The sequence below is a fragment of the Watersipora subatra genome, chromosome 7, assembly GCF_963576615.1.
Source record: "Watersipora subatra chromosome 7, tzWatSuba1.1, whole genome shotgun sequence".
Taxonomy (NCBI): Eukaryota; Metazoa; Bryozoa; class Gymnolaemata; order Cheilostomatida; family Watersiporidae; genus Watersipora; species Watersipora subatra.
Genome location: NC_088714.1, coordinates 1190424 through 1204093, shown reverse-complemented (window position 1 = coordinate 1204093; position 13670 = coordinate 1190424). Strand labels below are relative to the sequence as shown.

The following is a 13670-nucleotide window of genomic DNA, read 5'->3' as shown; positions in this document are numbered from 1 at the left end:
GTCATATGATATGAATTCTTGCATTGTACCATATGATATGAATTCTTGCATTGTACCATGTGATATGAATTCTTGCATAGTATCTTGTGATATGAATTCTTGCATTATACCATATGATATGAATTCTCGCATAGTATCGTTTGATATAAATTCCCTCATGATATCGCATCAAATCTTGCTGCTAATGTGAGTAGAGTAAAGTACATGTTATAATATTACAGGCAATGCTATAGGAGGAGAGCTGATCATGACGACTGTTTAGCTCCATAGAAACTCAATTACAATCAGTACATACTAATTACACCTACCCTACAATAAAAGGTAAATTCTACATGATCAATACATATTAATTACACCTACCCTACAATAGAAGGTAGATTCTACCTGATCAATACATGCTAATTACACCTACCCTACATTAGAAGGTAGATTCTACCTGATCAATACATACCAATTACGCCTACCCTACAATAGAAGGTAGATTCTACCTGATCAATACATACCAATTACGCCTACCCTACAATAGAAGGTATATTCTACCTGATCAATACATACTAATTACACCTACCCTACAATAGAAGGTATATTCTACATGATCAGTACATACTAATTACGCCTACCCTACAATAGAAGGTAAATTCTACATGATCAATACATACTAATCACACCTACCCTACAATAGAAGGTAGATTCTACATGATCAATACATACTAATTACACCTACCCTACAATAGAAGGTAGATTCTACCTGATCAATACATACTAAATACACCTACCCTATAATAGAAGGTAGATTATACATGATCAATACATACTAATCACACTTACCCTACAATAGAAGGTAACCTATTAGACCATGTTCTGTATTTCACGTGAAAAGCAAACACTTACCAATTGCTTCTTGGCCTTGAGAAACTTGGCAGATCCATTCTCATCATCGACCGAGTAGGGCAGCTTGACTGACAGATTGTACGCAGTAGGCTGCTCTGAGTGGAGAGACAGGTTCCGTTCTGTTACATCTAGCTCGCACTCTGAAGCACTCTTCAGTTTTGGAAGGTGAATCGAGATGACGATCGCTGAAGGAGTATTGCTTGTTGGCTGTAAAGAAGATTGTACAATATATCTAGTGATCTCGTGTAGCGTTTGAACTAGGTGATGAGATGTGGTTGTTGTAGCAAGTCTCTAGAGAGAGTTGTACCATAGGTTGGGATGTGATTCACTGACTAGAACAACTGATTTCTACTATGTGACTTGTCTACATGTGAAATTATCTAATAAACTTTTATGGTGAACAGCTCAGCATAATTATTCCTTTTATAGAAGTAGTTCTTACTGACCCAGATTATGAAGTAGTTCTTACTGACCCAGATTATGAAGTAGTTTTTACTGACCCAGATTATGAAGTAGTTCTTACTGACCCAGATTATGAAGTAGTTCTTACTAACCCAGATTATGAAGTAGTTCTTACTGACCCAGATTATGAAGTAGTTCTTACTAACCCAGATTATGAAGCAGTTCTTACTGACCCAGATTATGAAGTAGTTCTTACTGACCCAGATTATGAACTAGTTATTACTGACCCAGATTATGTGCAAATGAAGTTGTCACATGACAATACGAATCGGTGAGAAATTTATCGTCATCATTGACACATACGTGTGATTGCAATGAGACTGTCGACAATCATATCAACCCGCAGGAGATAAACTTGAATACAATTATGTCAAGCGCATTTGGTACCAGTGGCAATTTGATTTTTGTTGCATGCGATTTGATGCTACAAAATAGCTTTAAAAATACCCCATTAACAAAACAGAATTGCTAAAAAAAATATTTGATTTGGCGTCAAAAATAATGGCAAGAGGTTGACGGAGAAGCACACGTAGAGACTAGATAAGGTTTGCTCATGCTTCAAAGGTACATCAGCCTCAGGCCCATAGCTTCCCTGGCACTAAGGCTTCCCTGGCACTAAGGCGCCAGTCAGTAGTTTACCGTAAGAATACCAAACATACTCGAATAAGGCTTATAGGTGAGGTAGAACAAACGAGTTCATAACTGTTAGTAGTGTATGAGATGCTCAGGCACATCTGAATCCCATCTTTCAATGGTCAAGTACCATTGGCAACGAGGTTCTCATAAAGCTTTTTTGCAGTGATTATTTCTATTAGATTAATAAAGAAAGGGAATATAACAACTGAGAGTTTACCGAGACCAGTGACCACAGTCTATACTTCTTTTTTACCACTCCGCTAATTCTACTCAGAAAACCTATGGTTTTAGTAAGGAATGAAATACTTGAGTGAATCTATAATATTTTGTAGATGACAAATGGTGAGTTGGCCTTATTGATACGCAAATATAACTGTTAATGTAAGGTGATCTACTAAATTGAGGGAAGGACCCTTATAGCAACAGACCAGTGCTGTGGGCATATGCCCTCAAAGTGAGTTACACTTCATGAGCTTCCACTACTATCTTCTTGTTCAAATACTGGTAATACTGCCTAGGCTGTCAGTCCACAACTAACCATAGCAAAATATAGAGGCCTGGCAGGTTTAATGGTGAAGCTTGGTATTACATAGTGACAGATGATCCAAAAATGCGTAGAATAGTTTATTTATCCTTCCTTTGCAACCTGTCAATCCAACAAAATTTCTTTGATATAAGGGTGCATGGCCTAACAAGAGAGAACTGATCATCTGGACCTTGTCATTCTGTATTGCATGTGTTTATCTGCGCACGCTGATGCACATATGCTGGCCACTAATGTAGCTGTTATGAGGATAGTCAAGTCAAGCTGTCACTCACATTATGGGATACTTATGTGCATTATGGGATACTTGTGCATTATGGGATACTTATGCACTGGTCGACTGCTGCTATTGGCTGCTACTACTACTTTAACATAGAGCTGTGTCAGTGAAAACACACTCAGCACGAGTAACCTGACAAACAAACATCTGAAGCACCTGTTCATCCTACCTGATAAACAATAAGCGAGCTGGATAGGGTCCCTTGACAGCAGATTAGGGAACTCATCAGCAAATACATCAGAGTCGAGACCCAAGAATTTTATAAATATGTTAATGTGTTCAGGCTATAATAACCAAACGCTTGCTATAATAACCAAATACATCAAGAGTCGTGACCCAAGAATTTTATAAATATGTTAATGTGTTCAAGCTATAATAACCAAACGCTTGCTTTATAACATACGGGTTCAGAGTACTTGGGCTAAAAATGATTTTTGGATTCATTCATGGGTAATCAACGGAGTAATTACCAAGTTGGACATGTATCACCGAAAGGGACAGGAAGAAGATAACTTCAAGTATATGGATATACATAACTAAAAAAATACTCCTTATGTACCCTATTCAATGACAAACATTTTTTCAATATTTTGTCCTGCCGACCCTTATAGGGTACGCGTAGGAAAGTTCAAAGAGGGCCCTAATAATTATAACAAATTAAAAATTTGCCCGAATAGAAAAAATAATAGTAATGTTAAAGACTATGTAGCAGCGAGAGTTTAAAGGCCCTAGAGCGCGCTATCGACTGGTGGTGCACTTGTGTAATCCCTTTGCTTTTCGTTTATATTTAGAAAGCTATGATCAAGCAGTTTACACGCAGCTTTCTTTTGTATTTTTCGATAAGCAAACAGCTAATCTTTCTGTTTATTATTTTGAAATAGTATATAAGTTATGACAAATTTGATAGAGGTCAGTCAATAGTAGATGGAGCTACAGGTATATTATAGAGCGCAGTCTGAAATAGTGGCTAACTAGCTCAACTGTTTGATACTCACACTGGACAATATACTGCTTAGATAGTCTACCTATGTATTCAGTGAAGGCCTGAAAACAGGTGCGTGTAACAACGTTTTTGTACTACTGCGTAGAGTTTAAATTTTGAAACATTGTTTTGTATGGGTTGCTATTGACAAATAAACAGACTGCAACAGACTAGCGAATAGAAATCTGGGTGCTATAGACTCCAGCCATGTCAACAGACTAGACCAGGATAGTCCCCGGTGATAAATCATTATGCATGTAAAAGCATCAAACAACCGCAAGAGTTCATTGGTTATGCACATTTTAAGCCTGGTTAAAAGTACTCAAGAGAATCAATATGTTAAGTAGTAGGTACTAAACTGGTACTGACAGAGACTCGGGCTACCGCTTAGAGCACTCTGCAGTCTGCCTTATTTTAGACAAACCCTTTTCTCTGTGTACCATTCTAGAAAGTCAACTAGAGCAAATAACTTTCAATGGTGTAGACAATGTACCGCATTATTTAATCATTTGCTTTTTATGTTAGCAAAAACTGCTGGTAGCCCCATAGCTAACAAATGTTTGTTTTTTCGAAACCTTGCCTATCTTAAGAATTTTCAGGAAACCCATAACAGGTCAAGATGAACAAGCCAGCTGAATAGGGTACACAGCGATGTGAACAGGAGATAATAACACCTGAACATTGGCTGGAGTAAGGCAAAAATAGCCAGCGAGGCAAGAATAGCCAATACTCATGAGAATTATTCATTAATAAAATCTGTTAGCTCAATCCTGTTAGTTCATGCCTTATGCGCCTCATGGCATCTATACATGAGGCATCTACACGCATATTATATATAAAGGATCGGAGGTGCTGTGACTGTAACTGATTATACTGTTTGAGAGATGACAAATAGTTGCAGATAAGATAAGTTTGATACCATAGGTACTCCGGCGAGTGATTGGCTGAAGTCAGCCATGTCAATGCCATATTGATTAGTGATCGTGTATTCAGGGGTCGTGACTCCCCCTTCCACTTCTTTTGTAACATCTTTAGATTTTTCATTATGCTTTGCCTCGCGGGCTAGTCGGCGTCGATTCTGTTCTTCAACCTACAAGAAGAATACAAGATGGTGATGCATTAAACCAGATGTATATGAACCAGCAAATCATACTTACATGTGTGTACAGTCTTTGTATCTGTATATAAAGCTTACGAGATGGCATATAAAGCAATGAGCAAACTTGTTCAAATAGCATTAAGCTGCAGCTTTGGCTATTTGGATGTGTTAAGGGGGATAACTCCGAGTACTTGTGTAGTGTTACAAACACTGACTGGCTTCTCCTACCTTCCATGATAAACCAGAGTTTTATTATACGTAAATGGCCCTGATTACGAGGTCTTGACTGATACCAGAGCAGGCTATCTCACTGAATGCGCAGTACATTTAGCTGTACAAATGGAAAGATATTTTTTCAATAATAAAGGCTGTAGAAAAATTATGTGGCTTAAAAATAGCAGATGCCTGATCTACACACATTAGAGTCACAAACGGATATCAGATTACAAGACAGACATCTGCATGTATCTATAATTTGAATTCAGCTGTAAAAGTTTCAAATACAGTGAAACATGGATAACTCGCCCACGGATAGCTCGAACACATGGTTAATTCGAACGGTTTCTTTGGTCCGTTCCCACGTAACTATAAATTGCTATAACTCGAACTCAACACTATTAACTCGAACTGTTTTTTCCCAACAGCTACCGAAACGGTTGTTATCGCTTTAGAAAATCACTTTATTCCAAGCCATAGAGGTAAACCTCAACTTTTCGTAATTCATAAGCGTCGTTATTACCACCATCGGCAAAATATTTTTTGTCAACGACTTTTTTAAAGGTTTAGTAAAATTTGATTTATACCAAACATCTGCTTAGCGATCGCCCTTCGGAAGCAAGGTAAAGTGAGGTAATCTTTGCATAAACTTCAAGAAAAATCGGCAAAATTGATCGTGGATAAAACGCTCAAAAGAAAAAGATGTCTTTTCTTTTGAGCATTTCAACAACGATCAAGTTTTGCCAATGTCAATCTAAAAAACGTCCTGGCAATAACATCACCTCAAACAACAAACCAATCTCAAGTGATAAAAAAATCTCTATACGTTTTGATAAAAACGTTTTAAACTTTACATTAGAGGCATTTAATTTGAAACAAGCCATTTGTGCTTTTGATTTATATTATAGTTTGTATATGTACTGATGTCTTTTCTTTTGAGCATTTCAACAACGATCAAGTTTTGCCAATGTCAATCTAAAAACGTCCTGGCAATAACATCACCTCAAACAACAAACCAATCTCAAGTGATAGAAAAATCTCTATACTTTTTCATGAAAACGTTTTAAACTTTACATTAGAAGCATTTAATTTGAAACAAGCCATTTGTGCTTTTGATTTATATTATAGTTTGTATATGTACATGTATCTAACAATAAATAAGTAAATACATGGACTTGTGACAGTGCTCTGATAACTTGAACGCTCTGATAATTCGAACACTTTCGCTCGGTCCCGTGAAGTTCGAGTTATCCATGTTTGACTGTACATACTTTTTAGGCTCCGTATAACAGGGACAATAACAAAAATATTTATACAAACCAGGCCACTTATGCAATTCAACTACTAGATAGCCTGTGACTAGAATTCAAGCTGCCCAGCTAACATTTCAGGGTTAACAAAAAAGAGTATACTCAGTCAGACTGACCACAGGCTACCAACAGGAGACTTACTAACCCTTTTATCTATATATAAACTAGCGAAATTCTTGGTGTTGCACGGGTATTAAAAATCGGCTTATAAACACTGAGGTAATGTAGTTGCCTACCACTTGCCATTAGCCTGGAGCATTGCCAACGGCTAATTTGAGTAAGCTTACTACCTAGAGTGCATTGCATTGTGCCTTAACGGAGAGCGGGAGCGTATTTTCACGCACATAGCGACATATATCGCCCAATGTATCCATCAATCTCAATGTAGCTAAATTAGTAAGGCATTTGCCTGGTGAACGGATGGTCCCAAGATCAAATCTGCTGCGATACGGAGTCTTCCTTTCGACATTTTAATAGCTATGGCTGGACAAACTGAAGTACGGACACACACAAACTTTGAGATTCATGGATATACATCCCAGTGTTCGTCTGTTGGTTTGGCATTTGCGGGTCCAGTTATAGCGAAGAAAAATTTAGGAACGAAAAATGCACTTTGCACAGGATTTGAACTCAGCACCTCCAGGTCTACAGACAGGCATGCTAAACCACAAGGCCAAACGGCTACATAGCTATGTTAATGGAATGATTGTGCACATGATATTTATTATACCTGTTAATCCTTAATCCCGATTTGTTAAAATACTCACACTTCATCTATCAATGACCTTTTTAATACCTGTGCAACACCGGGCATTCAGCTAGTATATATACTATATAATTTAATATTTGTTAAATAATAGTGACCTCTGTGTGTCAGATATTCATTATCTGTAATTCCTAATATGTAATGTCATTTTTTACCTGTAGCATTTGCAAAGGGAATTGGATAATGATAAACAACAACCACTCTAAAATGCATTATTTTCAAAAAGAGATAATAGTTGTTGTATGGAATAATAAACACGTTATATTACTATGCCAGTCAGTAAGTCATGACTAAAGAATAAGTCAGTTTCCATGAGATGAGAGAGACGGCCATTTGTTACAACGGCTGCATCTCTCCATTGCGCGATTTGATCCCATTAGTTGGCATGGTACAGAAAATGTTTGAGCAACACGATAAGCTTCGCACCTTAATGCCCGACCATAGTGTCACAACAAGCAAACGCTAAACGCACTATAATATGGCAGGAAATCAATCAGCTGGACACCGATCATTCTTTCATACGAAGTGGTACACGACGTGTGTGCTGATAGGGGATGGCCACGAGGGGGTTTCACTTGTGCCGGCAAACCTAAGCTGCACTCAAGCGTAAGACGTAAACTGCGCGTTAAACAGATAATCAGCTAGCGCTGCTAGGGGCGCTACTAGGGGCGCTGCTAGGGGATGGCGGCTAAGAGATGGCTAGGGGCTACACGCACAAGGTTCACTCAGCTTTAATTTACTATGTCCATCCCTCAGGCTCTACAGACTGACTAAGACGTAAACAAGTGTACGTAAGCCTCACTGACCGATTTTCTGCCCGTAATCTAGTGTAGTATTTGCAGACAAAGCGCGGCATAGCATGGAAAGACTTTTATTATCCTACAGTGTAGGGCCTACACTGTCATGACTGTCTTTAAACTGTATATCAGACTTGAAATAACAAATACAATAATGCAAATGACAACTTTAGACTTGAAACATTGGTAATGAGCAAATACCAGAAATATGACGACGGAACCTGTGTTAGCAGCTTCTATCTGTTTGTGTGACATATTTTGTTTATTGTGTAAAAATTAGATGAGTATAGCTAATTATAGCTGTACTAGAGATATGACTGCGCTAGCGATACGACCATGTGTGGCTGTACTAGAGATATGACTGCGCTAGCGATACGACCATGTGTGGTTGTACTAGAAATATGACTGCGCTAGCGATACGACCATGTGTGGCTGTACTAGAGATATGACTGCGCTAGCGATACGACCATGTGTGGTTGTACTAGAGATATGACTGCGCTAGCGATACGACCATGTGTGGTTGTACTAGAGATATGACTGCGCTAGCGATGCGACCATGTGTGGTTGTACTAGAGATATGACTGCGCTAGCAATACGACCATGTGTGGTTGCTTGAACTAAGTCACTTTCAGTTTGGCCACAAATTACTTTTGTGATGGTTACCTCTGTATTAGAAATACAACTATACTAGAGATGCGATTGTACTAAGGCTACTACTGTATTAATGTGCTTGTACGACTGTACTAGTGATATGATTGAAATAGCAAACGACCCTACTAGCAATTATGTTACTGTACTAGCGATACAACTGTACTAGCGATACAGCTGTACTAGCGATACAACTGTACTAGCGATACAACTGTACTAGCGATACACCTGTACTAGCGATACACCTGTACTAGCGATACAACTGTACTAGCGATACAGCTGTACTAGCGATACAGCTGTACTAGCGATACAACTGTACTAGCAATACAGCTGTACTAGCAATACAGCTGTACTAGCGATACAGCTGTATTAGCGATACAACTGTACGAGCGATACAACTGTACTAGAGATACTACTGTACTAGAGATACTACTGCGCTAGAGATACTACTGTACTAGCGATACACTGTACGAGCGATACAAGTCTCTGAATATCCTAACACTTTTTTAGCTAGATTCAGTTGGACTAGTCGCCTAGAATAGTAGAACTATTAGCTAGTAGAATTATTTGGCATCATGGTAAACCTGCATGTTCACTTTGCCACAAAAAACCAAGTGCTAGCTGCTTCACTTTAAAACTTCTAGAATGAGAGTTATACACAAAAACCCATAAGGCATTTATATATATTTCACCATCTATAGCGCGAGTAGAAGCAGTAGTAAACTGGTATACTACTTAACTCCGTAAATAACTTATAACTCGGAGACATTCCTACCTCTTCGATCTTCCTCTGAGAGAGTTCTTCAGAAGTAACACCCTTTTCGTAGGGATAGGGAAAATTAGCGAGCGGATCATTTTCCTTGTTCGAGTTATTGTTGTTCTCTGCATCTGTCGATGTCTCTTTTTTCTTGCGCATGATCGTAGCCTCAGGACGACCTTTGAATTTTAGCTGTTTGAACTCGACCACTGAAGATCGGTCAATCTTCAGTCCAAACTGTCGCTCCAACCCTAGAAAGCAACAAGCCACCAAAACTAGTGGAGAGTTTCAAACTATTTGTACTATAAGTTAACCTTATCGTCTACATTCATACATTAATTGCATGCTTACAGATGCAGCCTCTATCCTCTAACCTCTAGCACATAATCTAAACTGAAGGATGTACAGGCACACGAGACAATTGGGAATTATCTTAGATTCGGGCCATTGAAGAGAAGAGAAATGAGAGCAAAAAATGGTTAAAAATGTCCAATTTCAAGGCGCAGATGTGCCGTACACAAGAAGACACGACCTGAGGTTGCATACAAGTAACGTGAGAATATAGAGAGGATTCAGAGCAAGCAACAGCCAAACGGACTACGTATTGGTAGATGAGATGCTCTCTGTATAAGAACCAAATTCTAGGGTCAGTAAGACATGCCAACAGAATTTGTAGGTAGTTGTACACACGGCTGACCAGCTCTAACAAAATTAGCCAATAAGAAACAAGCGTTAGCAAATCAGCAGCCAGGCAGCTGTCCTCGCATTAATAGGCCACTTGTCTGCGAGTGATCAAGGCTCTAATTGTTTATCTAGACATATCCTGCAACGTTGGCGAAAATCACCTAGCCTCTGGCACCCAAATTGCTAACGTCACCTAGCCTCTGGCACCCAAAATGCTAACATCACCTAGCCTCTGGCACCCAAATTGTTAACATCACCTAGCCTCTGGCATCCAAATTGCTAACGTCACCTAGCCTCTGGCACCCAAATTGCTAACATCACCTAGCCTCTGGCACCCAAATTGCTAACATCACCTAGCCTCTGGCACCCAAATTGCTAACATCACCTAGCCTCTGGCACCCAAATTGCTAACATCACCTAGCCTCTGGCACCCAAATTGCTAACATCACCTAGCCTCTGGCACCCAAATTGCTAACATCACCTAGCCTCTGGCACCCAAATTGCTAACATCACCTAGCCTCTGGCACCCAAATTGCTAACGTCACCTAGCCTCTGGCACCCAAATTGCTAACATCACCTAGCCTCTGGCACCTAAATTGCTAACATCACCTAGCCTCTGGCACCCAAATTGCTAACATCACCTAGCCTCTGGCATCCAAATTGCTAACATCAGCAAAATATGCAAAAATTATATTATGGAACGTGAAAGATTCACACAAAAATACGACTGATTGTAACATCTCGCAGCTGACCTTATCCACCCTTGACTCTATCCACCCCTGACCCTGCCCACCCTCTGTTCACCTACCGTCCAGTGCAGTGTCATGAAGCAGTTTCAGAAAAGAGGGATTTTCAGACAGCTTGTATGTGTCTGGATGAAAAACAACATCGTAAACTGCACACTTTTCTCCTTTTTTGTCCAAGTCTTCCCTGGCAGGGCTGTAAAACACATTCTGCTCGCATGCAAACAATACACAATCATGGATGGGATAGTCTTCAATAGTTCAGAACAAATTTGTGTAGATATTACTGTTGAATTAGACATGCAACTGGTAATACCGAGTTATGAAAAGTTCTAGCAGATCATGCATGAGCATTCTTCAAATAAAGCTCTCCAGCTAATAACCTCAAAATTCAACAGTAAAAACAGTGCAGTAATTATTTACATGTAGTCTAAAATAACTGCTATAGTTACAATGCATGCGAGTGACTGCCACGAGATATCAGCTTGTAAAGGCTGAGTGAGCCCAATTATTACTACATGTAATAATGCAAAATGATCCAAACATTTTTTATGAATATTTTTTTGCATTAGAACTAAACTAATGTCAGATATAATTTCTACTGACTGATCATTGTGTTTATAATACAACAGTATTGCTAGTAATACTTAAACTGACAATAAGTACACACACACTCTGTACACACTGTGTAACTATGTTTGACAACATACAGTATAATGTAGAAGTTATATGGACTACTAATACGAACTACTAATACGTACTACTAATACGTACTACTAATACGCACTACTAATACAGACTACTAATACAGACTACTAATACAGACTACTAATACGTACTACTAATACGTACTACTAATACGTACTACTAATACAGACTACTAATACAGACTACTAATACGTACTACTAATACGTACTACTAATACGTACTACTAATACAGACTACTAATACAGACTACTAATACGTACTACTAATACAGACTACTAATACAGACTACTAATACAGACTACTAATACGTACTACTAATATGTACTACTAATACGTACTACTAATACAGACTACTAATACAGACTACTAATACGTACTACTAATACGTACTACTAATACAGACTACTAATACAGACTACTAATACAGACTACTAATACGTACTACTAATACGTACTACTAATACAGGCTACTAATAGAGACTACTAATACAGACTACTAATACGTACTACTAATACAGACTACTAATACAGACTACTAATACAGGCTACTAATACAGACTACTAATACAGACTACTAATACAGGCTACTAATACAGACTACTAATACAGACTACTAATACGTACTACTAATACAGACTACTAATACGTACTACTAATACATACTACTAATACAGACTACTAATACGTACTACTAATATGGACTCATAATACGGACTCATAATATGGCTCAAAATACCCTCCTACTCCCGAGGCTGTACAGTCGTTACGGTTACCCAGGAGCAGAACTCCGAATAAAAATCGATGCTGTTATAATAACATTGGCGTAACAAAAATGTGAGTCATTTCATTACCATATTATTACAGCAAAAACCTCTATTTGAACGCCATGGCGCTCCATTTTTCAACCATTCCCCTAGAATGGCCTTTATTAGAAATGACATTCAAATAAAGGGTGGCGAGTATTTTTCAAATAGCTTTCCAGAACTTAGGGAAAATAAATTTAACTCTTTTGCGGATGAAGTGAATGTTGTTTATATTTTAGGCAATCGATATTTTCGCCTTAGGGCAAGTGACATTTACCTTTATGGATGCAATAAATCTACGATAACTTACCTCCAACTTGTCTTAGATCTCTAAATAAATATGCATTAGGAAGCTGGGTAATATCTCTACTAGTTGATATTTATTGCTTGCAATTAACCTATAATGATCTTGTAGCCTGTGTTGCGATTCATTGGAGCTTTCAATTTTTTATTTTATTCTTAAGGTGAAGGCATACTTTTATTTTATAACTATATTTAATAAGGTTGCATAAAAGTTCATTGCACTCATTGATGTTTGTTACAGTTTGCAGCCAAAAGTGGCTTTTTATGTGCAATAGAAGAGGAGTTATGAGCATCATTCCAATGTAAGCCAAGGTTATATAACTGCAATGATGTTATCAACTACTATGGTATAAATCTGCAAATTGATAAGTTGTATATAGGCCTATAATAATCTATCAAATGCTACAAATATATATTAAAAAGCAAGTAACGTAAATAAACCATATTTATAATATATGCAGAAACAAAAACTAGCATTTTTGAAACAAAAATATTTGCATCATTTGCTCAGCCAGTTGTGTTTCGATTGCATTCCTGTTCAATAGTTTCCGCAGTGCCTGCTGACCTCAACTTTTCTTTTGCACTGCTGAACTAGTCAATATTAGCGTCCAAACAATTATTTGGCATAGCAAAACTTTTACGTGTTGCTATTTAAAATACTTTTCACAGAAATAATGATAAACCTTTAGTCGCATGCTCGCTAAAGCACAATATTTAGCTTCAAAATTCGTAAATGTTAAATGGTTTCTCACATACGTTAAAAAACAAGACCACGTTGAAAAAGAAACGACTATTAGCTTGATACAGTTCTTAATGATTTCTGTTGTGTTGCTTTCAAAGTTTTAATGGAAATCTGTAAAGCTTTGGAGTTAAAAAATGGACTTTCGATACAAACTGCAACAATGAAAGAATTACCGGTATGTTATTGATGTAACCGAGTCATTATTAGTACCATTTCGTGAACAAATTTTTACTGAGCACTTGTTATTGCGGGTTCATAAAAATCTAAGAATGTCAAAGTGGCAGTAAAATGGAGGTGG

At 37.9% G+C, this 13670-nt stretch overlaps 1 protein-coding gene across 3 annotated transcripts in view; it reads right to left on the bottom strand.

The window, feature by feature from the left end:
* Window positions 1–13670, bottom strand: part of LOC137401178 (protein kintoun-like) — a 31880-nt gene that overhangs the window by 16593 nt on the left and 1617 nt on the right. For all 3 annotated transcript variants that reach the window (XM_068087561.1, XM_068087562.1, XM_068087563.1), the window contains exons 3-6: window positions 10881–11011; window positions 9407–9639; window positions 4715–4885; window positions 892–1098 (exon numbers count right to left, since the gene is read on the bottom strand). In XM_068087561.1, the coding sequence (XP_067943662.1) occupies window positions 892–1098; window positions 4715–4885; window positions 9407–9639; window positions 10881–11011 (742 nt within the window). The remainder of the gene's footprint in view (window positions 1–891; window positions 1099–4714; window positions 4886–9406; window positions 9640–10880; window positions 11012–13670) is intronic.